At 38.6% G+C, this 26,545-nt stretch overlaps 1 protein-coding gene across 1 annotated transcript in view; it reads right to left on the reverse strand.

Annotated features, from left to right (window-relative positions):
- Positions 1-15,433, reverse strand: part of pmepa1 (prostate transmembrane protein, androgen induced 1) — a 40,567-nt gene extending 25,134 nt beyond the window's left edge. The window contains exon 1 of the mRNA XM_085274665.1: positions 14,831-15,433. Coding sequence (XP_085130791.1) covers positions 14,831-14,927 — 97 coding nt within the window. The 5' untranslated portion in view covers positions 14,928-15,433. The remainder of the gene's footprint in view (positions 1-14,830) is intronic.
- Between the last annotated feature and the right edge of the window lie 11,112 nt (positions 15,434-26,545).

The following is a 26,545-nucleotide window of genomic DNA, read 5'->3' on the forward strand; positions in this document are numbered from 1 at the left end:
TCATGTCCTTTCTTTATCCTCCACATGAATCAACACGCCTTTGCTTTTGTGCCTTTGCGTGTGTGTATGTGTCTGTGTGCTAGAGATGAGATAACCTCTAGTTTAGACAAAACAATTTTCTGCAGAAACCCAAACAGCATGACTGCAACAAAGCTGAAACAAAGAACTGCATGGAAAGTATAAAAAGGAAAGAATGAGCAGGAGCGGGGGGTGGGGGGGAATAAAGGGTGAAAATATTTTACCGTCTGAATATTTTGTGGTAGACATGTAGAACTCTAACGTTTATTGCAAAAGACATCTGGCAAAAACCCAACATACACGTGGAAATCTGTCTGCGAGAGAGCAATGATATTTTCCCTGTACTTACAGCCGACAGTGTTTTAATGCTGTTGATGTTTCTCCGTATCATCAGGGTCAGAAATGTTTACCATAAGAGGGTGTGTGTTGTGAAAGCTTAATGGATGGATGGCAAACAAGCTGGGAAACTGGCTCCATGCCTCCAGAGCACAAAATGATATGGGCCTCACATTAAGCTGTGCATGCCAGCTGGCAAAGTCTACCGTCTCCTCACTGAGGAAGGTGTGGGAAGCTAGTGGACACAATGTGAGCAGCGATCGTGTTTCTGATGTAGCCAAGAATCTGTCAGTGCAGGTGTGATGGGAATTGTTTGTCTTTTTTAAAGAAACTAGCTATTTCAAAGTTTGTCTCCTGTAAGAAGACTCCTTCCATACTGTGGTGCATTTAGGAGACAAACAAAAAAACAACTTCTAAGAAGTTCCTTAAACCTTTCAAGTTGAATTTTCACTTCAACTGACTCCAAAAGGTCTTGTGGACTTTGTGTGGGGTAGCCAAATACAAATTTAAGTCTGATGCCATGGAGCGGCTGGACACTGAGTCATGGCTAAAAATAGTAAAAAGAACAAACCTTCATCAGACATGTACATCCGATGAAGGCAACATGTTGTTTTCTTTTAAATTTCCTGTTTTCTCATTCCTACCCATCATCATCAAGTCTTGTGGTCCCCATGCTTACATGAAGAGCACAATCAAGGCCGTCACAAAGACTTTAATGGACTAAAATTTGGTATGTTTACGTAAAACAAAAACAGCTGTCAGGCTGAGACACCACAGATGCTGGAAGCTCCGTTCACAGATTTTTCTGCCACTTGTGGGCAGCAGAACTATCTAAGTCCTTCCAAAAGCAAGTCTTAAAACTCGACAGCCATCTCAACAGCTCATCTCGATAGCATTCGAAGTAGTATTATTACCTTTATTGTTGCCGAGACATAAAAACTGCAAATACAGAAACATGAAACAGTCAAATATTTGCTAAATCTGACCAAAAATAAAATTTCAAAAAGCTTTCTTCTTCTGCTGAAAAATTCTCCTACAGCGTTTTCATCTTATATAGTTTTGAAGAATCTATATAATGCAATGCCATTATCATAATATTTTATCAGAAATAAACACTGAGCAGAAATTTGGAGAAACATTAGGCAGAGTCTTCATGTTAATGTGCAGGTCTGCGCACCCTTATACAAATAGCATTAAGTGAAAATTTGTGCTGCAAAGGAGCCTGAAATTTGTTTTACATTGAACTCTTTTGCAAAGTGGTGAAATTTTTGAGATGGGCCAGTGCCACCCTATGTGACCCCCTGAACACACCCTTGATCATAGGATGTTAGCAAACCATTGCACCGTTATTTGCATCATTATTTATTTGGGGATATGTTTGTGTTCGAAATTCACTTTTTCCTCTGCTTGTTTTTTTACAGTTTAAACATTAAATATTTAAATGCATTGAAATGCACTCTGTGAAGTCTCCAGCCATTTAAAGCTCTTTTTCTTTCTGCAGTCTGTAGTAGTGCAGACATAGCTATAAAAAACTGACTGAAGAGCACTGAGGCTGCTTGTTTGTTTGACCAACAGTAAGTTTAGTTCTATTCTATTCTCAGAGCACATTAGTTTAAAGGTAAACCCCTTACTCCTTATAACCCCTTTCTAAAAAAGCGAATAGATTCCACCATAAGCAGGCTTAGGTTGCATACTTTTCCCCATGATCAACTTTTCGATTTTTCCAATGATCAAAAATCTGAGGCCAACATTTACATGTTTAGCTGCTCTGTAGACCAGGAGATCTGCTTTGGGCTTTGAAAAACACCATCGAATGTGAACAAAAGGCCACAGTGGAAAGGAAAAGATGTGTTTTCCGACTGAGCCAGCTTAGTGGGGATGTAGACTTGGCCACAGTGCAAGAGCATGATTGTAATATAACTTTGTTTTGATGTGCATGTGGGCTTTTATTTTCTCACCTTTTAGCCCTAAAACCATTAGAATCACATCCTTAATGTGCATCTGAAGCGGAGTACAGGGGCTGTCTGTGTGCTTTTCTAGCCTGCTGCTCTGTCTAGACACACTGAAATCCACTCAGTGTGTACGTGTGTAAATGTATGTGCGTTTGTGACAGTCAGAGAGTGAGGGGGTTACTTGGCGTTTAGGTGGAGCTTGGTTTGTGTCTATGTGTTTGAATGGTTGAATATGTAATGATAATTATTAGCAATATAAACAGCTAGGAGGAGTCACGGTGGCATTCTGTGTGTGTGTGTGTGTGTGTGTGTGTTTGAGGATGCAAATGACGTGGTCCCAGCTGTTTCCTGTGAGCCAGAGGGCAAAGGAGGCAGACGCGTTCTCTCTGGAAGTCTGAGTGTGTGTGCGCACAGGGGTCAAGCCCACGGTCATGAGCGTCTGTGTCGCGTGGGTGGGGGGAATGGGAGTGTATGTGTGTGCTTTGTACACTGAAGTGTCCATTGTCTAGACTCTGTCTAGCAGTGAGGGCAGCTGATTGGTTGACAAATCATCGTAAATGTCGCACAAAACGTCTTTGTGTGAAATCTACATCACGGATTGCTTCCGAACATAATGTAAGGTATATCCACACAAAAGGCCAAAATACGTATGTGGTGACTTACGTAACTCAAATTCTTTTTTCACATTTGGTGAAAATCATCTATGCTTTTGTCTTTTTTGTAAGATGCTCTCCAGTAGTTGACAATCATCCAAGTTTAGTCTTGACTCTTTCATGAACCACATACAGCCCAATTTAATCTCAAGTGGGCTAGATCAGTGAATCAAGGAAAAATAGCAATGAAAAAAACACTGTCTAAATTTTTCCATTTGTTTTAGAAGACACTCTGACTTCATATGAGCCATTCATTTCAAGTCTGAGATGTCTTCAGAAAAGTATGTGGAATCTCAATAATATGTGTCCGTCTTCCATATTCACTCAGGCTACTGTCACCACAAAGGCTACTGTCATAAATCAAATAAACACTTTGCCTACCTGGCTTAACAACTTTGCTTTGGTGTGGTAGGGCAGGCCACACGTAAGGTCTTTGTCAGTAAGAAGGCTGTAAAACTGGTGATGATTCAGACATCTGGCTTGAATGATACAGTATGAAAGACTTTCACGACATGATTCATTCTTAGACACTGTCAGCACAGTGCTTCCTTTTTCAAAAACCCAGAGAAAAGTTCAAAAGTTAAGACCTGCTTCACTGAAATTTTCAGACATTGAAAAACCATCCAGTGGGTTGTTTTGGATCTTCTGGCTGGCTGGGCATTTGACACTCATGGTTTAGACTTCTAACCTTAAATTTTAAGCAATAATTTCATTGAGCACTGCAGTTTCAAATATTTTCTTAGACAAGGACGTCAAAAAAATGTGTGTTTAAAACGCTCGTTTGTTCTAATTTTTTGATTTCAGCATGCAGATTTTTCATTTTTGGAGCCTGCTCCAACCCTGTGCTGAGACTTGGCTATCTATATTGATCTGTGGCTTCCTGCAGTCAGCATCAATATGTCCAGTTGTTATATTTACTGGTAGCTTTGTCAGCAGGTGGACAGAAACAAATCAATCAGTCATCAAAGGTCTCATAAATATATCTGCACTTAAAAAAAACAAACAAGGAACATAAAACTGAATTCATTAACATAATATAGTTAGTGAGGAGAAATATTATGGGAGAAGGCACACAAACAACCAAAACCAACCCCCTCCGCTGTGACAATGAACCTTTCACCCCTCCTCCTCCCTGCCTTCTCCTGACCTGACCCTTGACCTTTACCCTTAAAGATACTCAGACTGTTTCACTTCACCCACTGCCTCCCAGCAGATGCAGCACGACATTGGTTTCAAATGCAAAAATGCCACCATTGACACAGCAAACATTTGCATACATCTGAATATCCGAATGTCTAATGAAAATCTGCAAACTGAATTACTCATGGAGGCCTTTGACATAACTTAAACATAATCTTGATATTTCTTCCCACAACGTCTGAAATCACTCAACTACTTTCATGTTTCTTCAAGTTAGGTTAATGTGAAAAAGCCGATGGTCCATCAGGAGAGTTACTAACCTTTTAAGGCAAAAATATTGCTAAATGTTAATTAAACAAGATGACTCATAAACTACAGTTTTGATGACTTTCATTCTGAGTATCACTCTAATTCATTTAACACCAGAGATTCCATATTAATGCCATAGGGGTGCGATTCTAAATGACTAAATAAACATTGATCTTAAGTATGAACAGATTCAATTGGAGAAACTTTGTAATTGAGAAAACAAAGGAAAACGATTCACCAATTTACTTATGAAACTACTGACGTGTCACTCAGAATAGTCTCTACATGACATCACGTTTAAATTCCATGTAGACATCCAATCATATGCGTACAGAGGTGACAAAAACACAAACTCTTAAAGATATAAAATAATAATAATTTAAATTTTCTTTTCAGCAGACAAGCCTGCGTTCATGACCTGTTCCACATTAGCAGGTGACACCACGCTCTTAAAAGACCAGACAGACAAATTATGACTCAGACCAATTAACAAAAGCCAAGGGACACTTTAATTTCTTCTCAACACGTAATCAGGCATTAACGTTAGCAACTTCCTCTGTCCCAGACTAATTAATAAGAAAACAGTCTTTTTTTTAAACTACACTGACACACAACAATTGAAGTATTTAGACCAGACAGTCATAAAGGTTTATTTTTCGTCCTCAGCGTAATTAACGAAAAACAAGAGACAATCTTTTCCACATTACTGTGTGCGAGTCTATGCCTACAGCAGGCAGACAGTCATTGCCTTTATTTATAGAGCCAGCCTCTTGGACCTCAGACAGTCTCTGTATGGATTTATTCACACTGAGAGACAGACATATAGGGCTGGCTCTGACTTCAGACTAATTAATGGGACAATATGGGTCCAACAGCCTACAAGAGGCTCAGCTGAATGCTGACTGGTATGCAGATAATATGCAAAAAGCACACACTCACACAAACACAAACTCCCCAAAGCTGACCCAGAACCCCTAGACACACACACACACTGCATGCATCTACATATATGCATGATGAGAACATGCTGATGACTTTTTCGAGCTGTGTGTGTGTTGTTGGTGTCTAGACCGAGAAACAATGAACAGCTGAGAGGCTGAATAAAAAGGAACGAAAGGATTTAAACAAAGAATGAAGGAAAAAAACACTTTAAATCTGCAACTGTGTGTTATTTAATCCAGTAATTGTTGAATTAATAATGTTTTTTGTCTACTTAGTCAAAATTCAATTTTTAAGAAAAGAAAAATTATTTAAAAGTAAAACCTGACTATGTTTACTTTAAACATATTTATTTGTGTGTATATGCATATATACATCCTCGACCCTACGCAAGCAAAAACTTTTTTTTTGGTGACTCTTAATTTACCTACGGATGATATATATGTTTAACGTGACGTGAAACAAACGGAAACAGAGACCATAACAACGTTCCCACAAGGAGATGCTGAAATAAACATAAAATATATGATATAAACCAACCAACATATAAACCAAATTATTTTACAGTTTTTGAATGTTTTATTCAGACTGCTTCACCCATTAAAGAGAAGACAGGGCGCACATATATGCATTATAATAAGATTACAGCATCACATTTTCACATTTAAAATTCAGTAAAAAGATGTTACAGCCCCCGATAATGCATTGCTTTAGATGGAGAGACTCTTGAGGGATGGCTGTTATGAGGAAAGGCTGCCCAGAAACTTTACCAGCAGCACACATTGTTGTGTGCCTCAACTTTCGGTCTTTCACCCACTATGGAAAAAAAAGGCACATTTGGACGTTTCTTGCATTAGAAATTAAGTATGCAGGCTGATACTCATCTTCTAGTGGCAACTCTCGCTATCTTCTCTTGGAAAACTTGTTTCAAATTTTTTAAACATTCTCTGGTTCTTCAAAGAACCATCACCAACTAAGGAACCTCTACTTATGCAGGTTTTTAAATTACAAAAGGCTCGGTATTAGTATTGACTTTGCAAAATATAAGTATATATATATCTACTGTGAAAAGACTGTCAAAGTATAACTGACCGGAGGTTAAAGCTGCCTGATACCTATATAGTTGCAGCTTGGGAGGTAGAGCAAGTAGTCTACTAATATAAGGGTCAGTGGTTTGATCACCATCTCCTCAAGTCCTTGGGTAAGATACTAAGCCCCAAATTGCCCCTGATGCATCCATTGATGGTGTGAGTGTGATAGGTAAGTGTTTAAAGTGATAGAAATGAATGATGTTTGAATGGGTAAATGTGGTTTGTAGTGTTTTAGGGCTTTGAGTGCTCAGCAAGAGTAGGCAAGCACTATAAAAACACCAGTCCATTTACCTCCCATAGATTTCAGTCCATACTTCATTGAGAGCAATGCATCTCTCTAACATCTCTGAAAACCCTCATTTAACTTTGTCAGTAACTGATATTGTTGTTGGGTCACATACATTTTGCTCTGACTGAATTTTCAAGGATAATGTGATGGAAACCTGAAAAATTTTAAAATGAAAAAGACTTTTTCTGCTTCTAGGGAACAAAAAAGGAACTAAATTTAAAAAAAAAAAAACAACAATAAAAAACAATACAAAAAAGAAACTGATAAAGGGCATCGGCTATTCCTCAAATGATTAAATATCATAAATATTAAATATACAAATATGGTTGATCTCTGTTAAAAACCACTAATGAAAATGAATCAATTTGACATATCCGCCACTAGAATTTTAAAAAATGCATGAAATTGAATACAAGACAGGAGGTGAAATGGAAAAATCAAGGATGAAACAAGCAAGGAGGTGAGAAACGTTGGAAAGAGGCAATTTCTCACCAATTCGCAGTAAATAGGAAATGCTATTCTTTGTGCCCTTAAGCAAGACACTGAACCCAGTTACTCAGGAGTCGTGCGTTATCGGAAACTGAACAAAGGGGAAGCAGATGTGCCAACTTTTTGTGGTAATTCTTTTGAAGACAAATTACTATCTGTATATCGTACACGGGATTAAAGCGATTCTGTTTCTGGGACGATGCCAGCTGTCAGTCACAGAAAAATGAAACACAAAAGGCAGAATTTGATCCACGCCAACCCATCTTCTTTAGCTGCGAGAAAAGTCCAATAAGGAACATTATTGTTTATATTGTTTTTTCTTTCTCAATCCCCCCTCAACTGACTGCTCACACAGAAATACACTGTCACACAGGGAGGAAATTACCAGACAAACGCAGACTAACACATGTGAACGCGTGCGCACACATGCACACTCACACAGAGGACTGAGACAGCCAGACAGAGCGGTTTACATAATAAGTCTAGGAGGCCAGCCAGAACAGACTCAGTCATTTAATTTCCATGATTCACTGAGTGAGTGAGAAAGGAAGAAAGAATTTAACTCTATTTTCAGCACTTTGCTGAAACCCTTTCCCTGAAATAATACACTGTTTAATTATTCTGAAGAAATAATCAGTCAACAGCCCCCAAACAATGTGCCAATATAAAGGTGACAGATATGTCAAAAGGAGCGTTATGCGTCATTCCTGTGTTGCTACCACAGTTTACAGTAAAACAATCAAAGACAGATTTCCATGCAGGTTGCCTCAGGATGTACTTTCGTGCCAAAAATAATCTGTCAAAAGCAGAAATGGGAGAAAAAAAGTGAAGCTTTTTTTCCTGTTTTTTAATGCACATCATGTCTTGGGCCACATGGAAGCTGCAGCCCAAACAGGATGTGGGAGGGATTTTCATTTTAACAGCGTGACACATGATAGCGACAGAACGACGGGATGAATTTTAGATGTGAGATTGTCACGCTATACATAAAACTTACATGTATTCTTGTTGAATTTGGTGCAAGTAGGTGCAATTATCCAAACTAAGATCAGGAGAGAGTAATGTTCTTGTCACAGAATTACGAGTGAAAACTGGATTCTTTTGGTTGTGGTTAAGGTTAATCAGAGTCATCACTTTTACTGGTTTACAACACAAACTTCATATATTTAATTCCTTAAGAAAAAATATGTTGTTTAAAATGCAGGAAAGTGTAAATCAATTAAATAGTTAGGCTAGTCTAGTGAAATTATCTCCCTCTTCCGTATCATTTTAATGTGAAATTCTCTGGACTAATGTTTTATTTAAGTGGACCTATTAGGCTCCTTGTTTTCTGCCATACAACTCTGTTACAAGCATTTTCAATTAAACTGTTCAAGGAATCCCTGTCAGCAAAAGTTAAAACACCCTGTTTCAGTTATTTCTTCCACTCATGGCTCTGTATGATGTCACTGAAAGTGAAAATGTCATATACATTGAAATCCCATTCACCTGCTGGCCATATCTTTCATATACGATTGGGCAATCAGAGAGTCCGCTTTAAGAAAAGGGAAAAAGCTAAAACCAAGAATGATAATCTCATTTGTTTAGAAAATCTATTCATCTATCTCCCTCCCTGCCGTCTCCTCCAACCAGTCACAGCAGATGGCTGCTCTTCCCTGAGCCTGGTTCTTCCTGTTAAAAGGGAGTTTCTTCTTCTCACTGTCGCCAAGTGTTTGCTCATACGGGGACGTCTGATTGTTCTGGGGTTTCTCTCTGCTATCCTTTCAATTTCAAGCACCTAAGGGCAGCTGTTGTTGTGATTTAATGCTACATAAATAAAATTGAACTGGATTGAAAAGAATATTATATTAAAAATATGGAGCTGAAAATGGGTATAGTGGGCTTATAAATCATATTGTTCAGAGTCTGATCTAGTGTGTAGACATTTATAACTGTAAATAAAGGAGCAAATATGTCTTGATGATTTTCAGATTGTATATTACTTATGTTGCCACCCTTACAGTTAGTAGAGGGAACAAATATTGAAAGCTAAAGCCTGTTAGTATTACAAGTTGTCATTGTTTCATTACCAGATTTAGTAGAGGTAATTCACTGCTAAATGCAAGAACAAAAAATCAAGAACTGTCTTCAATGAACCTGTTAACAGCCAAGAAGTCACCAGCAAACCACATTAGCTTGCATTTTAGCAACATGCTAAACAAGCATAGTTTCAAAAAGCAGAAGATGTCATCTTGGAAATTGACTGTCTTTCATGCATTTCAACTCCTCTTATCTCCGACCAGATGAACAACATTTCCTTATGAAGCGTTGTTGGGAATTTAACCCTAACACTAAAAGGTTCACTGGCGATCTGGTGGATGCTAAGAGGTTAAAGTACAATGTGATCAAATAAGGGTTGTTGCAAGGATCAACCTTGTGACTGAACATGATGCGTGGTCACATTGTGTCCTTCCTCCTGCCAACGTTGGCGTCATCCTCCTCTCCACTCAGGAACTCTATGACTGTTTTTCTCAAATTCGTTAACCAAAAAACCCACACTCCTACCCTCCAGCTGAACTCACACATACTTCGACACACACTATTGATAACATTTATGTCAGCTATAGAGTCAGACTGAGGACGTTTTGATGTTAAGGCAGCCAGACATGTAGTAACAAATGAATAGCGAAACTGAGCTACTGGTAGGAAATGATTCTTACAAGCTGATACCAGCGATGACTTCACTCCCCCTCTCCACATACACACGGCTAGTCTGTGAGTAATGCTGATGTCATGTGCTTTGACTACCAATATCTGCTGCTCAGAACAGATGTGTTTTTGCATATGTGTGTGTGTGACTGCACAGGTACACAAAACCCTACAATTACAACTTGTGAGACAAAGGAAGGATGCGTATGAGAGGAAGCGAGACAGATAAATGATAATCTGAGGTGACTCAGAGGATCTGCAGCTCTTTCACAAATCTCAGATGAATGCTTTTATCTAAATTCAGTGACTTAAAAGTGTTTAAATGCTTCAAATCCAGCTTTGAAGGTACACGGTATGGGATGCCAAATTGGTTTGAGATGCATTATGTCTTTAGAACTCAGCTAGGAGAGCTGCTTTTCACTTAATTTCATTTCCAGTGGTCGTCTCAAAGTGTCTATAAGAAATACTATTTTAATTATCTGCTAGTTAGATGCACCATTTGTGTTGGTTAATGCAAAATTAACACAACCATGTTAACGTCTTTTATAAATCTCAGAAAGAGATATAAAAACTTGGACGGATAAAGCTGAAACTTTCTGATTTATACCGCTCAAGTGAAATGACTAAAGATGGGGGTTTTTTTAGTTTTTTTTAGAGGTGAACTGAACCAGGCAGCCTTAATATATGCAGCAACAGATATGTCAGGTGTCTGCTATGAAATCTGTGCTTTCTTCTTCAGATCTATTTTTAAGATCTTCAGAGGTAAAAAATTTAGGGAACCCCTCCTTTTTCTATCATGTCATCCTTTGATCACCGCATCAAGTGCATAACGGGGATTATCTTTTACTTTGTTCTACTGTGCTTTTCATCTTTCCTGTCACACTCCGGTGCTTACTGCCCAGTAAAGCTGAACAAGCTTAAATGTGATATTGTTTTTGGTTTTTTAATAAAAGCCAACGCATCGTTAGTTTCAGTCTGTCAACTCCTACGCAATCTAAAATTCACCAGAATGTCTTTTGTTCCGTTCTTTTTTCCTCTTATTTCTCCTTCACTTCCTCTGTCGTTTTCTTTTACAGACACCGTATTTGCTTTTTCCAAAGTTTTGACATTTTCTTCTTGCTAACTTCTCTCTCCGCTGTCTCTCTAGTCTGCTCAGTACTCTTCACTGTCTGCCTCTTTGGTTTATCTGTTTCCCTCCTCCTGTCCTCCAGACTAAACATCACGTCTGTTTTCAGACAGAAGAATTGAGTATGCGCCTCTGTCTGCATTCTTATCTTGCCTCTCTGTTACAAGTTGAGGCAACTATGGTTATCACATGGCTTGATTGCCATAACCCCTATCAACATTACTACATGCTTACATGGACTTACTTTCTTGGAATTCTAGTTGGGAGATTTCGATCGCAGACTGGTTCTAAGAATAAAAAAATCCTATTTATATTACCAAAACATTTCATGTGACTTACAGCTATTGCATTTCTACAGCTTGGATCGGCACTACAGTGCTTTGTCAAGTTGTGCACCAACCCAAACTGGTGATTGAACATTTTAATGCGCTTGTCATGCTAGCTGCCGTATTTTGCTGATATTTACAATAGTCTGCTTATACTTCTTACACTTAACGTTTTTACCTGCTTAAACAACAAACAATGCTATATCAAGTAATACCTGCTAAAGAGCTGCTAGCTAGCTGTCACTGGGAATGAACCAGCACTGAAATCTACCATCACACATTACATTTTGTACTAAAACTTGCTGTTTGGAGTGTTTCATATATGTCTAACCATAATAACAGCCAGAAAGTTGAGGGAACACATCGTGTCATCTTAGCTATGTAGCATGAGAGCTAGCTGGAAGGGGATATGTCATTAGAGTGTCTAGCTGTCTGTCAGGCACGCATTGTGGAATAACTTGGGTGTTTTGTGCATTAAGAATAAATTGTAAATATCTGCAAAGTGCAGCATATGAAGCAAATGTTATTTCTTGGTAAGTGCACAACTTTCTACACTATACTGCTGAAATCTATACATCACAAAAGTAACTCCATTGAGGCCACTGACACACTGACCTTTCTAACTGTCACAAGTATACCATTTGTATGTTTTCAAGGCATTGCACATAACTTTATTTATCATGCATTTACAGAATCAAAGTATATTCAATATGGATTATTGTTGGGAAACCTGGTCTGACAGCATCTGCTTGGGACTTATGTCATCTCAACATGGCAGCATGGAAAAATGACAGGTGACACCATCATGAACCATTTCTGCACAAAATACATTAGTCACCGTTCTCCATTATCATGGCTTCTAAATTTTAAATGAGAAAAACACAAAACTTGTTAAAATATTGCTTCAACCATCCAGAAAAATCACTTTCAGGAGAAATTAAGCCTTTTTATTAATGCTTCAGTTTAGGTCTCTCACACATTGCTCAAAAGGCTTTTCAGTTTTTAAAAGGCAGCAAATCACGTCATCATCTAATCGCTCATTTGGATTAAGCTCTGCAGATGTGATTGCGAATAAATATCTTTTAGTTTTGATCTATTTATCAGATCAAATAAGACTTCTAATAACGTCACGTCTGGCTTTTTATCACTATTTCTGGCACTTTAGAGGATGTATGATTTATCTACTGAATGAAAACTAAAAGTAATCATTTTTACAATTGTTACAAATACATCTTCCCAATTATGAAGGTGAACTTGCAAATGCTTAATCATTTCATCAATAACCATTTCACTGATGTGATTTATACTTTGTCTGGTTCTTCACTATAACTCGTTTTTATTGTCTGTTGATGCAGATGTTGTCTGTGGCTTCTGTGTGTGTCAGCAGGATTACACAAGCCGAATTTGATGAAACCTGATGGAGAGGTGGAACATGAGCAAAGATGGAGGCTGTTCAGTTTTGGTACAAATGCAGAACATTTTCTTTGAAACTGACCTTGGTGGAGATAAGCGCTCTGTGTGTAGCTTGCTTGTTTAAACCTGCAAAACTGCAAAGATTTGTTTGCCCTAGATCTTAAATGTTTAATTCGTCATACATGACAAGATTTGGATAAGTGGTGAAGCAAAAGACATTAAAGGTGCTGTGGAAAAGGAAAAGGCCATCTATCTGAAACTGCTGCTGGAACCTCAAACATGATTAAGAGAGATATATTGCTTTACTTGTGACAATCATTGTGATAATATAGGGTAAGGGTAAGTAAATAACACCCAATACAGACTTGGTGATTGGTCCATGACTATCTGGTAATCACTGGTCGTGAGGGAAAAATCAGTATTCCCAGCCTTCTTAGCTACCAATTTCACCTAGTGAGAGCCAGAAACCTCCAAGAACCAATGCCATCCACTTGGGAACAAAAACATTTTCCCTCAGCAACTGACAGTTGGATCACATCCAATATGGCAGACCAATATCGAGCAACATGTGCATGACGTCACATTAAAAAACCTCAATAGGCTTAAATTGTTTGCAGTGTCTGTGTGTGCACTGTCTTCTTCAACAACCTAAACTGCGTCTGAAGCTGTCTGAGTGACACACACATGCACACACACACAGCTTTCATGTCTTAAATGACCTCACAACATTATGATTGTTTGCAGTTTTAATAGTAGGTGTCCCCAGCTGGAAGAACCCCATAACTTCACTCAAGTACTTTAATGAAGCACAGATTGCACTACAGTGTACTCTATATTTTCTGTGCAAATACTGTACTTTGTGATCCATGGCATTTCTTTTAAAGGTTTAGTTACATATTTTGAAGATTTAAAAACTATAGATCATACTCATGCATCAGGAACTATGATCCAGTGTTATCATGTCTGCGATTTATTTTATTTAAATATACTGGGACTGTGAGTTTTACTCAGCTAAAAAGACCTAAATCACCGTCGTCAAACATGAATCAGGGAGTCAGATCCAGCTAGGCGAAGGGTCCCATGGACAGGGCAGTTAAGTCATTAATAACTCCAATATTACGACGCAATAGTAAGAACACATTTTATATATATCTACACAGACAGGGACCGCTGCTGCTTTACTGTCTTGCTAGACCAAACAGCACACAAAGATTCCGACACAAAGTATACGCCAATATAAACACACGCAGTGGAACACAGGGATTTCCCGGATACGGCCACACACATAAACACACGCGCGCGCACTCTCACACGCGCGCACACAGACGGGCGGCTAGACAGCCGTCTGGCTTTGCTCGAATGACGAAGCGACGACAAAACTTCCAACTCCCCTGCTTTGTCACCGATCAAACCCAGGTATTCCTAGGGCATCAGCTTTCAGTGTCCCCCCAAGGTAACGTCCTGACAGTTTCGTCGCACTTTAAGTCTTACTTTCACCGTCAAAATCCAAAATGAAGGAGCAGGTTTTCTCTGAAACCCAAGTCAGCTGAGCGTTAAGTTCAAAAGCAGACAGAAAACGCCAACGGCTCAGAAAGTCGACCAAAAAAAAAACACAGCAACCCCAAACTGTCAAAGTTAGCTGACATGGCGAAGAAAACAGCTCGAAACAGCCATGATGTGATATAAATTAAACCAAACAGAAGAGCTTTTTCATTCCGAGTCTTCAGGAAGAGATGGGGAAGCCTGAGGTTTTTGGTTTAAGTTCAAAATGAGGCGTTATTAATCACAAACGTTAGAAAAGGAGAAAGGGTAACGTAATATTCACCACAGTTAATAATTGCAGGGAGTACCATGACACATATTAAAACTAACAGCAGATTCTAAACTGACTCAGAACGGAAGACTTAACTCCAGTCGTTTAAATAAAAGAAATAATGTGGAAAGAGCAGAGGGAAACAGAAACTCTTCCGAGTACCTGCAGCGAAGCTTCACAGACGCATTTTTAAGACACTTGAAAGGAAAAAGTGAGCGAGGTAGAGGCAGAAAAAAGTCATTACTCACTGATTTCCATGCTCTGGAGGGAGGTGTAGCGCTTGCAGTTACAAGTACAGGAGACATTGGCGGCGGTGGCGTTTAAAACACCCATCAAGTTTAACATTTAAATGCTCCTAAAATCAGACATAAATACTCCGGGACAGAGAGGACGAGTGGAGGAGGAGAGGCGACCGGAAGAGAGAGAGGAGACTAAAAAAAATAAAATAAAAATCTCACAACAAACTCCCCTCCAAAAAATCCTCCTTTTTTCTCTGCTCTCTCTCCAATCTCCTCTCCTTTCCCTCCGGTCCTCCTCCTGTCTCGGTTCTCTCCTCCTCCTCTCTGAGGTTTCTCCTCCTCTTCCACGAAAATCTATCTATCTATCTATCTATCTATCTATCTATCTATCTATCTATCTATCTATCTATCTATCTATCTATCTATCTATCTATCTATCTATCTATCTATCTATCTATCTATCTATCTATCTGCGTGCCGCTGAAGTATCGCTGCAGCCTTTAAATGTAGTTTCAACGTTGTAAAAATGTACTTCAGCTACTTTCAGTCCCTTACAACAAATCAGCTTTAGAGGATCCGCGTTTTGCGCCGAGTGACCGGCGACTAAACTGCTGAGGGAGTCTGTCTGGTCCTGTCTGTCTGTCCCCCCCCCCCCCCCCCCCCTCTCTCTCTCTCTCTCTCTCAGTCTCTCTCAGTCTGTCTCTAGGGATTTCTCTCGCTCTCCCTCGCTCTCCCTCGCTCTGGCTCATCTGCCAGGTCGTACAGGCAGGGAGGAAACCACAGATAAAGCAAAGATCACACATTTGCCTTCCTCAGAGAGGCAAACCTTGCAGAATCACATGACCCTTATTTCATATTATGAATACTGTAATCATAAATATCTTTTTTTACTGATCCATTTTATTGTCATTTTTATGTGGTTTAAATGTACCAAGGGGTTCTATTTTGTACATTTATGCGCGTCATTGTCATGATTTTTAATCATAAAGATGTTTCCCACCATGTATATGTCGACTTCTTGTGCAACTTTTTTCTTTTAAATATTAAGATAATGGAAATGTATGTACGCTATGTAAATTAAAGTTGTGATTTTTCAGCATTATATGCTTTGCTTTTATTGTCAATTGTTAGATGAGTTGCCCAAGCAGTAATTTGACATACACAGCTGCAACAATCTAAATATTCTTGAGTATAAAAAATATCTGCAAGACTTCTTTTTTCTTAAATCAGACTCACAGCAGAAACAAAGGATAAAAAAGAGAAAACAGCTTGACTGTGATGGATTCATTGTAATTTGTTCTTCATTAAAATATTACACAGTCACTTGTTCATCTATATTTAATTATGACAATGAGCAGAAACTAACAGACCAGGGTGATTGTCTAAATAAATGTGATTTTGTTCATATTTTAAACTGCTTTGATTAAGAACACTGACTTATATACGAGGAAAAACAAGCAGACAGCCATTCAAAATAACTTTTCGTCACAGGGTTGGTCACTTAAATAATGTTGCATGGAACCTTTTTTTTTTCTTTCATTTTTCATTATGGAAGTGCAGGTATCAAGGAAAAAATGTTGCTACTAAAACTATGCAGAAAACATTTCCAAGGTTTTCATTCTCAGCAGGTTAGACTATTGGGTGCTTTTGCATGCAAATACAGCAGCCTGAATCCTCACTAACACCAAATAAGTAGAACATATTAGTGTAGTCTGTGCTCCATAACACACAGCTTTCTGCATTTCAAAGGCTAGATTTTAAAATCCGGTTACAGAGTACTAAACGGACTCAGGCCCAGATGCATCTTGATTTTGCTTGTGCCTTAGATGATATTATGTTTCTTGAAGCCTCTCGCCATCAGGATCCTAGCATAAAAAAAACAAACTTCTAGTTTTCATACTGCTCGGCAGTGGAATAAACTTCCAGAACACCTGAGAAAACTGGGAGTTTAAAACTTTACCATTTGGAAATAAATGAGAAAAGGATCACGTCTGCTATCATCTGAACTTTTTTATTTTTTTTCTGCAGTTTTCTGTTTTTGTTGCGGGTTTTTTATTATTTGCCTCTACAAAGAACTTTTAATGGCTTTGTGTCTGAATGGAGCAATACAGATAAACCTGCCTTACAAATATGTGCAATATGTTTAAAAAATGTACCAGCAAATTACTTAATATTTACTCTTGAGGACTGTGCATACACATTTGTGCTCCCAGATTACATCATTTCTGCTTTTGAATTAAATCATGTGTACAAATGACTAATTTGTGCTCTCGGATGTGTGCAGCATGCGTCCCCTGAGTCAAGTGACACAATTCTAAAACCGTACACCAATTTATGGCCACAGATAATAAGCAGAGTGCCAATTATTCAAGCTACTGAAGTTGCATAATTTGTCCTACTGAATTACTGATTTGTGCTTGCAAATTCACAGAATGTAAAATTCAATGCACTGACAAAAACAAACAACTTGAAGTCCAATTACCAGAGTTTTTAACAGACTTAAATATGTGTCGATATGTGACTAAAGCCCCACTTAGCATACATGGTAGTCTGTGAATTATCCACTGATGAAGACTGTGATGCAGTTGAAATCTCCTTGAAATTGATTCCACTGCCATATACCTGTGTTGTCTTGTTATCCTTATTTTAAACTGATCTAAAGTTAAATGAAGGTAAAACTGCCTTATGTCGAGTAAGACGTGATGTGTCAAGACGTGATTAATGCCTTTCATGGTACAGGTGTGACATACAGTAGCAGGTAACTTACATGTGGATATGAACTGAAGCTAAATGACTAAGTAAATGACTGAGGATAGATCAGTAAACTGGTTTAAATGAACAGAGTAAATCCTCAGTTTATACAGTTTACATTCAGTGCTTAAAGCAGAACTTTGTAAAAAAAAAAAAAAAGATACAAGTATTACAGTTACCAGCAATATAAGCATTTCGATATGAAAACCTGCCCTTTAATTTTAAAAGAATCATAAGCACATTTTGAGGATTTATAACAGACATAATCACTTACATATCAACTTTTAACTTCATCAGTTGATGCATCAAGAAATGTAATTTTGGATAAATAACAGTTTTCCATGCATGTTATTAAAATAGAGAAACATGATATGATATAGTAATTTCAATAACAGATAAAAGCAGGAATATTCATGATCCATTATTTCTGTCTTTTTTGCAGCTTTTTTAGATAGTGTGTGATTGTAGGACAAACTTCATTTTAAAAGCAGCGAGTTAGCCCTCAATGTCAAACCACAGCAGCTGAAATTCAAAAGATTCTGCAGCAGCTTTCCAGCCTTTCTTGTGTCTGCTTGTTTTTCTACCCTCATTCTGTTTCTCTCGCTAATGAAACAGGCAAAATACGGGTAAAATGAACTTCAGTAAAGCTGTAAATGACAAATACACAAACCCACACCATTTAAAGCTGGTTTTTTTTAACACTGTGTTGCCAAAATTTGAGCTCACCTAACTGACATGCAGGCAAAATCCCATTAGGAATATAACCGCATGTGCATCAATATACACACACACATATATATATATAACCTTTATAATGTTCATCATTCCAAAAGTCCAATAAGAGTTGATTCAAAATGTTGAATATTAGTGTTGCAGCAGATCGACAGAGCCAGACAGCATTACGTCAGCCCCCATGACTGACAGGCCCCAGGGACCAATGAGGCTAGACTGTAACAGCATGTCTCATCTGAGTCAACTGCGTCTAATTACGCCTGCTGAAGTTTATAGCTGCATGTTAAAGTGGTTTTATTGCCCAGCTGGACTCCCCAAAGCCCTAATCATGTAGACAGAAAAAACTTAATCACCCAAAATACATTGCTCAATATGTACAGAGGGAAAAAAAACTGAAGGAGGAAAAAAAATACAGCAAAAAATGTATAGATTAAAACATGTTACAGTTTGCTGTGAATATGAGCAGTGAGATGAACAGAGCAGGAGGCAGCATTTTTCCAAAGCTCTGAAACGGAAAACAGGTGGTAAAATGCTGGAAATGTTGAATTATTTAAGTTTTCTACTTCTTGATAGAAAATGGCACGGAAGATGTATTTGTAGATGAGATCATAGCTAACTTAATAATTGGTCATCTCAGCCAAATTAGAGAAACTATCATAATTTATAATAGATAATCAAGGTAAAGTAAAAAGGGAAATATACAAAATTTCAATACCTCAAACACCCCAAAGGAGTGCCCCTTTCATTGTAATTTGTGTAAACTGATTTTTAACATGTTTACCATGATATGATATGGGACTGTATTCAATTAAACAGTCTCACTATCCTTTGTGTCATATTGACACTGAAAAGCAACTTAAATTAGATAATAAACTAAAACCAGGTCAGTCTATCCATCTAATTAAATCAAATCTGATAGGATTACAGAGCATCACTGTCCAGCCAATAAACTAGATGTGCCATGTTAAAAAGTGTGTAGGGCCTCTGCTGCCCCCTGCTGAAGACTAGCGGCAAGGCTGCACAGAGATGGGACTAAATCATGTTGTATGAATGGAAAGAGTAAAGCAATTTGACTCAAATTGCTTTAAGAAAATTTTTAATTTTTTTGTACTGTTATAACAGTACAAATAATCTGCATAAAGACAATAAGCTTTAAAGAATTCAAATTAAACCTTAGTGCTATTGCTGCCATAACTAGAGCCTATCCCAGTTGTCTTAGGGCGAGAGGCAGGGTACACCCTGGACAGGTCGCCAGTTTGTCACAGGGCTAACATATAGACACAGACAACCACTTGCACTCACATTCACTCCTGCATTCACACCTAAGGGCAATTTAGAGTTTCCAGTTAACCTATCCCCACTAACTCCATGTCTTTGGACTGTGGGAGGAAGCCAGAGTACCCGGAGATAACCCACGCAAACACAGGGAGAACATGCAAACTCCAAATAGAAAGACCCGGCCTGATGGTGGACTTGAACTCAGGACCGTCTTGCTGTGAGGCAACAGTGCTAACAATCAATCAAACAAATATCAGGCAGCTGACTGTGTATTTTAGAGAACGAGTGCTGTTGCGTGAATGTGTTTTCATTGTCTGACCTAAAGTGGACTGAAAATTAAGGATCTGTAAGTGTTCAATGAGTTCATATATTTTTATTATGAAATAATTCCCAAACCAGTTATCAAAATGGCTGCAAGTTTCAAAAGTAACAACACAACATCCAGCACACAGACATTAACATTAAAAAGCCAGGTGGCAATTTGGGAAAGCCCAAATATAGTCACAAAACATTTGTCAGTATTAAGAAAGACAAAATGGCATACACACATGGAAGATTATTAAAGAAGCTATTTGCATGAGCTGAGAAGTGCTTTGAGCTCTTAATTTAACTTCCCTCTACAAACTCTCTTGCAACAAGATGCAACCTAAATCATAAAGCTTTTTTTCTACCATCTCTCTTAGTATAACAGCAATTGACAGTATAATTGTGTCTTGGCATCTAAAACTGGGACTGGAAAATGAGCTCTGTGAAATAAAAGATATGAAAGAAATTTGTCACAGTGGCTTATAAATAAAAATCTGCCAGTGACATGCTGGTTGTTTACTGGAAGTCTCCTAGCCCAATACGCAGCTCCTGTTTTTGTCTGTGTTTCCTGTCGAAGGCCCTGACACATGCAGCAGACTGAGACAGTGATAATCGAGCTGGCGGTGAGTCAATTTACCGTCTGAGGGGGCTGAGTCACCAAAACGGACAACAGGTGTGGTCATTTTTCCTGTCTCTCTCTTTTTCTCTCTGTATCGTAGCCTTTCTTTGAAGACTGAAGTGGGTGAATCATTTGGTTAAGGACTTGCTCTTTTCCTGAGTGTATCTATTTATCACTGGTGCTCAGACAGAAAATGGCTCTGTATTAAAGGCAGGGGCTGCACTGGTAGGGGCATGTTGTTTCAGTGACTGGCGAGAAGATGAAATACAATCCAGGAAGGTTAGCTTGAGTAACACATCCTTGGGGTTGGCTTATCTGATGAAAAAAACACTGCACACTGCAGCACACTTTTTTCTTTACTGTTACAGAAGTTTACAAGTTTTTATGGCAGCATTTATTTAATCCACTGTGAGACATGCAGTAGAATGAGATTTTATGTTTAAAGAGATGTATTTGCTGTTTGCACACAGTTGCACACTGATATGGACACCTTAATCTGGGTTGTCAAGATGGACAAAGGAGGTAGAAACCATAAGCCTTTGGGATTATCACAAACAAGATTGCATGTAAACTGGTTTGTGCTTCAAGTTCAGCCTATTCTCATTCCTGAGGTGTCAACTAATGCACCTTTGTCAAACCTCATGTTCTTAGGCTTTGAGTAACATAACAAGTCTGTCACTCCCAGCATGGACGGTTACTGTTGTGAAAGTGGGGGCAGAATGCCTAATAGGAAATGAACCATGGTCTTATGACTGATATTCTTGCAAACACCTATACCTATACCACCACCACCACTTCAACATCTTAATGTGGACCATGCAGTTATCTAAACTAGAACAACTCTCACTCAGTGCCCAATTTCGCCTAGTCTAGCACATCAGGGATCTAGTGCTAAAAGATGCCTTGTGTATTATAGTGTGCTGCAGCCAGCATTTGAGAAAACTGCTGGCTGAGTCCTGTGATTCCATAGGATAAAAATGCGTTGTGCAAGTCAGTTTTGATTTTTGATTTTTTTTTATCCTTGAATCAGTCGTAAGCCAGTGTACCCCTGCCAGTCCCAAATGGGAGGGTTGAGTCAGGAAAGACATACAGCATAAAATCAAACATGCAGATTATAATGAATGCGATTTGCATATGGATCAGTCAAGACCCAGGTTGGCAACAACCAACTCAATCACCAACAACCACAGAGAAGGAGAAGTCATTTTCTGAGGCATACAGAGAGAAGGAAAGGCATGAATTTGGGGCTGAGAGTACGACCTTGTAGGTGAGATGTAAGGACTATGACTGGTTAAAGAGTGAGGGTTGGCTGATATGATACAAAGAAGAAACTTAGATTTATTGTGTGGGCAGGAGACCAAGGTGAAAGGTAACCAAGGCCTGGAACACTGGATGTGGATTCAAGTTGTGCTATGATGGTGTAGACAGGAAGAGAAATGGGGTGGGGGTAATCTTGAAGGAAGTCTATGTGAAGAATCCTATTGAGGTGAAAGGAATGCCAAGTGGCAACATGAGTTTGAAGCTGGATATCAAAGCAGCGATATTGAATGTTGTCAGTGCATATGGCAAGTTGAACGTCAGTTAGAAGAGACAAAGGAATTCTGGAGTGAATTGAATGTTGTGAAGAGTGTCTCTCCAAGGGGTAGAGAGTGATCACTGAAGCACACTTCAGTGAACATGTAGATGGAGGGAACAAAGGCGATGAGGAGATGCTGGGTAAGTCTGGTGTTAATGAGAGAAATGCAGAAGGACAGACGGATGGGGATTTTAGCAAAATGTTGGAAATAGCTGTTGTGAAAATGTACTTCAAAAAGAAGGAGGAACATAGGGTGACATATAAGAGTGTAGAAAGTTGGAAACTTTCTACACTCTTATATGTAGAAACCTTATGCAGAAGGTGCCATTTGAAAGACAGGAGAGTGCAGCTAGGCAGCAACAAGTAGGATGTGATCTGTAGGATGACTTTGGAAATCAGGAGGAGGAAATGAATGAAGATAGAGGATTAAATGGTAAATGTAAAGAAGAATGAATGTAGTAGTGACTTCAAAGAGTTTTGAGACAGGCTTTGGGTGATAATCCCAGATGCCTGGGAAAGCACAACTGAAGTGGTAAACTACCAAGAAAACACTGGCAGAGGAAGGATGAAAAGGAGACTTGGTGGTGAAATGATGAAGTACAGGTAAGTATCCAAAGGAAGTGCCTGGCAAAGAAAAAGTTGGATAGTCTGAAAGAGGGAGAAGAAAAAGACTTACACTGATTGACTGGTCAGAGAGATTGAGCTGGAAAGGACGTGCAATGGGTCAGGGTGATTAAGGATAGAGATGAAGATGTACTAACAAATGGAAAGAGCCTGTTGAGACAATAGACAGAGTACTTTGAGGAGCTAATGAATTAAGAAAATGGGAGAGAGATTAGGACAGGCAAGTTAGTGAATAAAGAAGTACGGAGGCTTAATAATGAGGAAGTAAGGTAAAGAGGATGTGAAGAGGATGAAGACTGGAAAAGCAGTTACCTGCAAAGGTATGGCGATGTATAGAAGAGAGGATAGTATCATTTGAACCACATTTTGTAACAGAAGTAAGAAGTGGATGTATGAGGAATGAAGACGTGTACTGGTATAGATTTTCAAGAACTAGGGTGATGTGCAGAGCTGCAGTAACTACAGAGGGAAAAAGCTGATGAACCATTCCATAAACGTATGGAAGTTGTTAGAGGTAGGTTAAGATAGGGTTACATCAGGAATTGACTCATAGCTCGTTCTTGTTTGCCCTGGTGAAGAATAGGTTGACAAATTAGTTCAGGCAGAAGTCTTGGTGGAATATGAAGTTTGCAGATTAAATTGTGATCTGTAGTTCGATTAGTTGAAAAGTTCAAATTCTTGCCTCTAAACTGCTCAGAAGCAAGAGTGGGATGGTTTGGACATGCACAGAAGAGGGCTAGCTGATAGACTGGGCAAAGGTATATTGAGCTGTGTTTAGAGGAAAAAGGTATAAACAGATTCATGGATATGGTGAAGGAGGATATGCACAGAGTTGGTGTGCCAGAAGAGGGTACACGGTATTGGGTGAGATGGACACAGATATTCTCCATTTTCTCAGTGATTCTTGCACAAATTTGCATCATGAATGAAGTAGTTCAGTTACTTATACCACCTGAAATGGTTTTCACTTCACAGGTGTGCCTTGTCAGGGTTCATCTGTGAAATTTCTTTCCCTCTTAATGGAGTTGGGACCATTAGATGTGTTGTGCAGAAGTCAGGTTGGTATACAGCTGACAGCCCTATTTGACAACTGTTAGAATTGATATTATGGCAAGAACCAATCAGCTAAGTAAAGAGAAATGACAGTCCATCATTACTTTAAGGACTGAAGGTCAGTCAGTCCAGAAAAGCTTTAAACGCGTCCCCAAGTGCAGTCACAAAAACCATCAAGCACTAAGATGAAACTGGCTTAATTACAAGATGGTTTGGGATGAGATGGACCGCAGAGTGAAGGCAAAAGAGCCAACAAGTGCTCAGCATCTCTGAGAACTCCTTCAAGACTATAGGAAAACCATTTCAAGTGACTACCTCATTAAGCTCATCGAGAGAATGCCAAGAGTGTGCAAAGAAGTAATCAAATAATCATAATTCCATATGTGTTCATTCATAGTTTTGATGCCTTCAGTGAGAATCTACAATGTAAATAGACATGAAAATAAAGAAAAATCATTAACTGAGAAGGTGTGTCCAAACATACACTTGGCCCTGTGGGGGGTCTTTATCCTTCTAGCTTGGATCCATTTGGTAATGGTGTTCCATTAGTACATCATCAGTTGTGGCCATCTTCTCCTGATTTACACGTGGGTCTTTGTTCTTTCATCATGAGCAGTGGTTGTGACAATCAGTAGTTCTCTGCCACATTTCTTCTGCTTAGCATACAGCCTAAGGGTGCTGGAGTTGTGGTTTCACTCCCAAGTCTCAATATATAACTGATATTGAGACAAGGAGCTTCCTTGTTGTGATATCAGTGCCTTCTAAGTCCTCCTTTCGCCAGCTGATTCTCCCAGTGGGATAATTGACAACCAGCAGGCCAAGGCTGTTGACTACTTTGATGTTGTTCTTCCCATTCAACTGACTTAGTACATGCAGTGCATATTCTCTGCAGGTATTTGGTGCTTGTGGCTTTCCTAATGGCCTATTCATTGTTCCCAATTGCCTGCGGATTTCCCAGGTACTTGTAGCTGTCCTCAATGTCTCCAGTGTTGCCTGAAGGTAGTCCTTCTTCATTATTCCACCTACTTTGTGCAATGTACCAGTACCACTGGCAAGAAAAGAGCCCCAGAGCATGATGCTACCACTAACATGGTTAACAGTTGATAGTGTTCTTTGGTGGGAAGGCCTATTTCACGTTCTCAGTCCATGAAAATGTCAAATTCTCTTTACTTAACTCTGGACAGTGGAATTATTGTTTCAACGATTTCCAGCGATTTTTTTTCCAGACCTAGGCAAAGTGCTGAAACATCCAACAATTTTAAATACATTTTTTTAACTTATGACTGTGGAATCTGCAGTTGTTTAGAAATAGTTCCAGCAGACCTCCCCAGCTTTTGTAAAACGGCAGTTCTCCTGCTTAGACTTTCACTGAATTTCTTGGACTTTCCCATTGTTCTGATTATTGGTGTTTTAATACTGGGAAAGAGAAACTGCCAGCTGTAGTCAACCATGAATGAGAAGTTAGTGATAAGCATGATAATTGATAATTATCATTTCCATCAAACGATGCAGCATCCTTTCATTCCTAACATGTTGCCCAGTCCATATCAGTATGGACTTTTTCCCCATTAAAATCTGATGTGTTCCTTAATTATTTTTTGAGCAGTGTATTTGGGGTTGTATGTATATATTTGACCATGTTTGGCTTAGTGAAAAGCCAAAATATAGTCAAACTTGTGCACCCAATTCTTGTTTTGTAATATCATTAAAGATATATTCTATACAATCATTCCACCCTGGAAAAAGAACAGTTCAAAGGAATCCTTAAAAGCATCAAAATACCATGACATTCATGACTATAATGAGTGTATGTTAGCTTTTGACCACAACTGTATATTCCCATTGATTCTGTTCTGTCATTTAATCCTTTTTGGCAAACCCACTGCATTTTTTTTCATCCTGACTGCTGTGAAGGCATGTTCAGGCAATGTATGTGTCAGGGAGCTATCACCACCCAGATTCAATTATTGTAGAGTAATTGCAGAAGGGTGGCTGCTCTTCAGTGGTTACACGGCAAAAACATCATAATGCTCACCCCCCAAAGTAATTTGGATTCTTCTTTATCAACAAATGTTTAGAGAAGTGCGGTTCTGGAAATTACCTTTTAACTGACTAATGTTCAGTACAAAACCTCTGCTATTGTTTATATATGAGGCATGTGAATAAGTGCCAATATTTAACAATATTTATACTATTCATATTATTTTTATAACTAAATCCAGTTAAAAAAAAATTGTAGACTTACCTTTTCTAAATAGCTTTAGTTAATAAACTGTATAATTCCTTGGGTAGTTCTGCTGCTCTTCACATTTTGTTTAGTTGGCATTTTCTCTATTTTCAATGTAATTTTTCCACCAAAAATCATTTGATATATTACTATAACAAACACCCCCCCCCCCCCCCGATAAGCGCTTCAAATTCTAAGCAATGAATCAGTTTTGAACAATAAATTAAATTTCAGGTTCTATTTGAACACTTTCCTAATTGATATATATTCATTAAATCATTTGAGCTGTATTGCATTTCTTCTTAAAGATTATTCTTTTTTGAAATTAGTATAGAAAATGAAAATGTGAATGTGGCTTGGTTGTTGAATATCTGCTTGCTTAAAAAGCCTGGAGCTTTTTTAGCTGTTTCTAAAACTGTGGAGACCACATTTTTTGACAGCAGATAGTTTGGCACGTAAGGAGGGATACAGCTAACATTACTGCATTTCCTGTAGCTGAACCAGTTTCAGGGTCTTGTTATTGTGTAGTCAGGCTTTCTGTCCGGTTTTCTCGTGATA

This window comes from Mchenga conophoros, linkage group LG5 (genome assembly GCF_057382185.1).
Source record: "Mchenga conophoros isolate Kocher_MC1m ecotype Shallow Benthic linkage group LG5, M_conophoros_male_GT1.1, whole genome shotgun sequence".
NCBI classification, from domain to species: Eukaryota; Metazoa; Chordata; class Actinopteri; order Cichliformes; family Cichlidae; genus Mchenga; species Mchenga conophoros.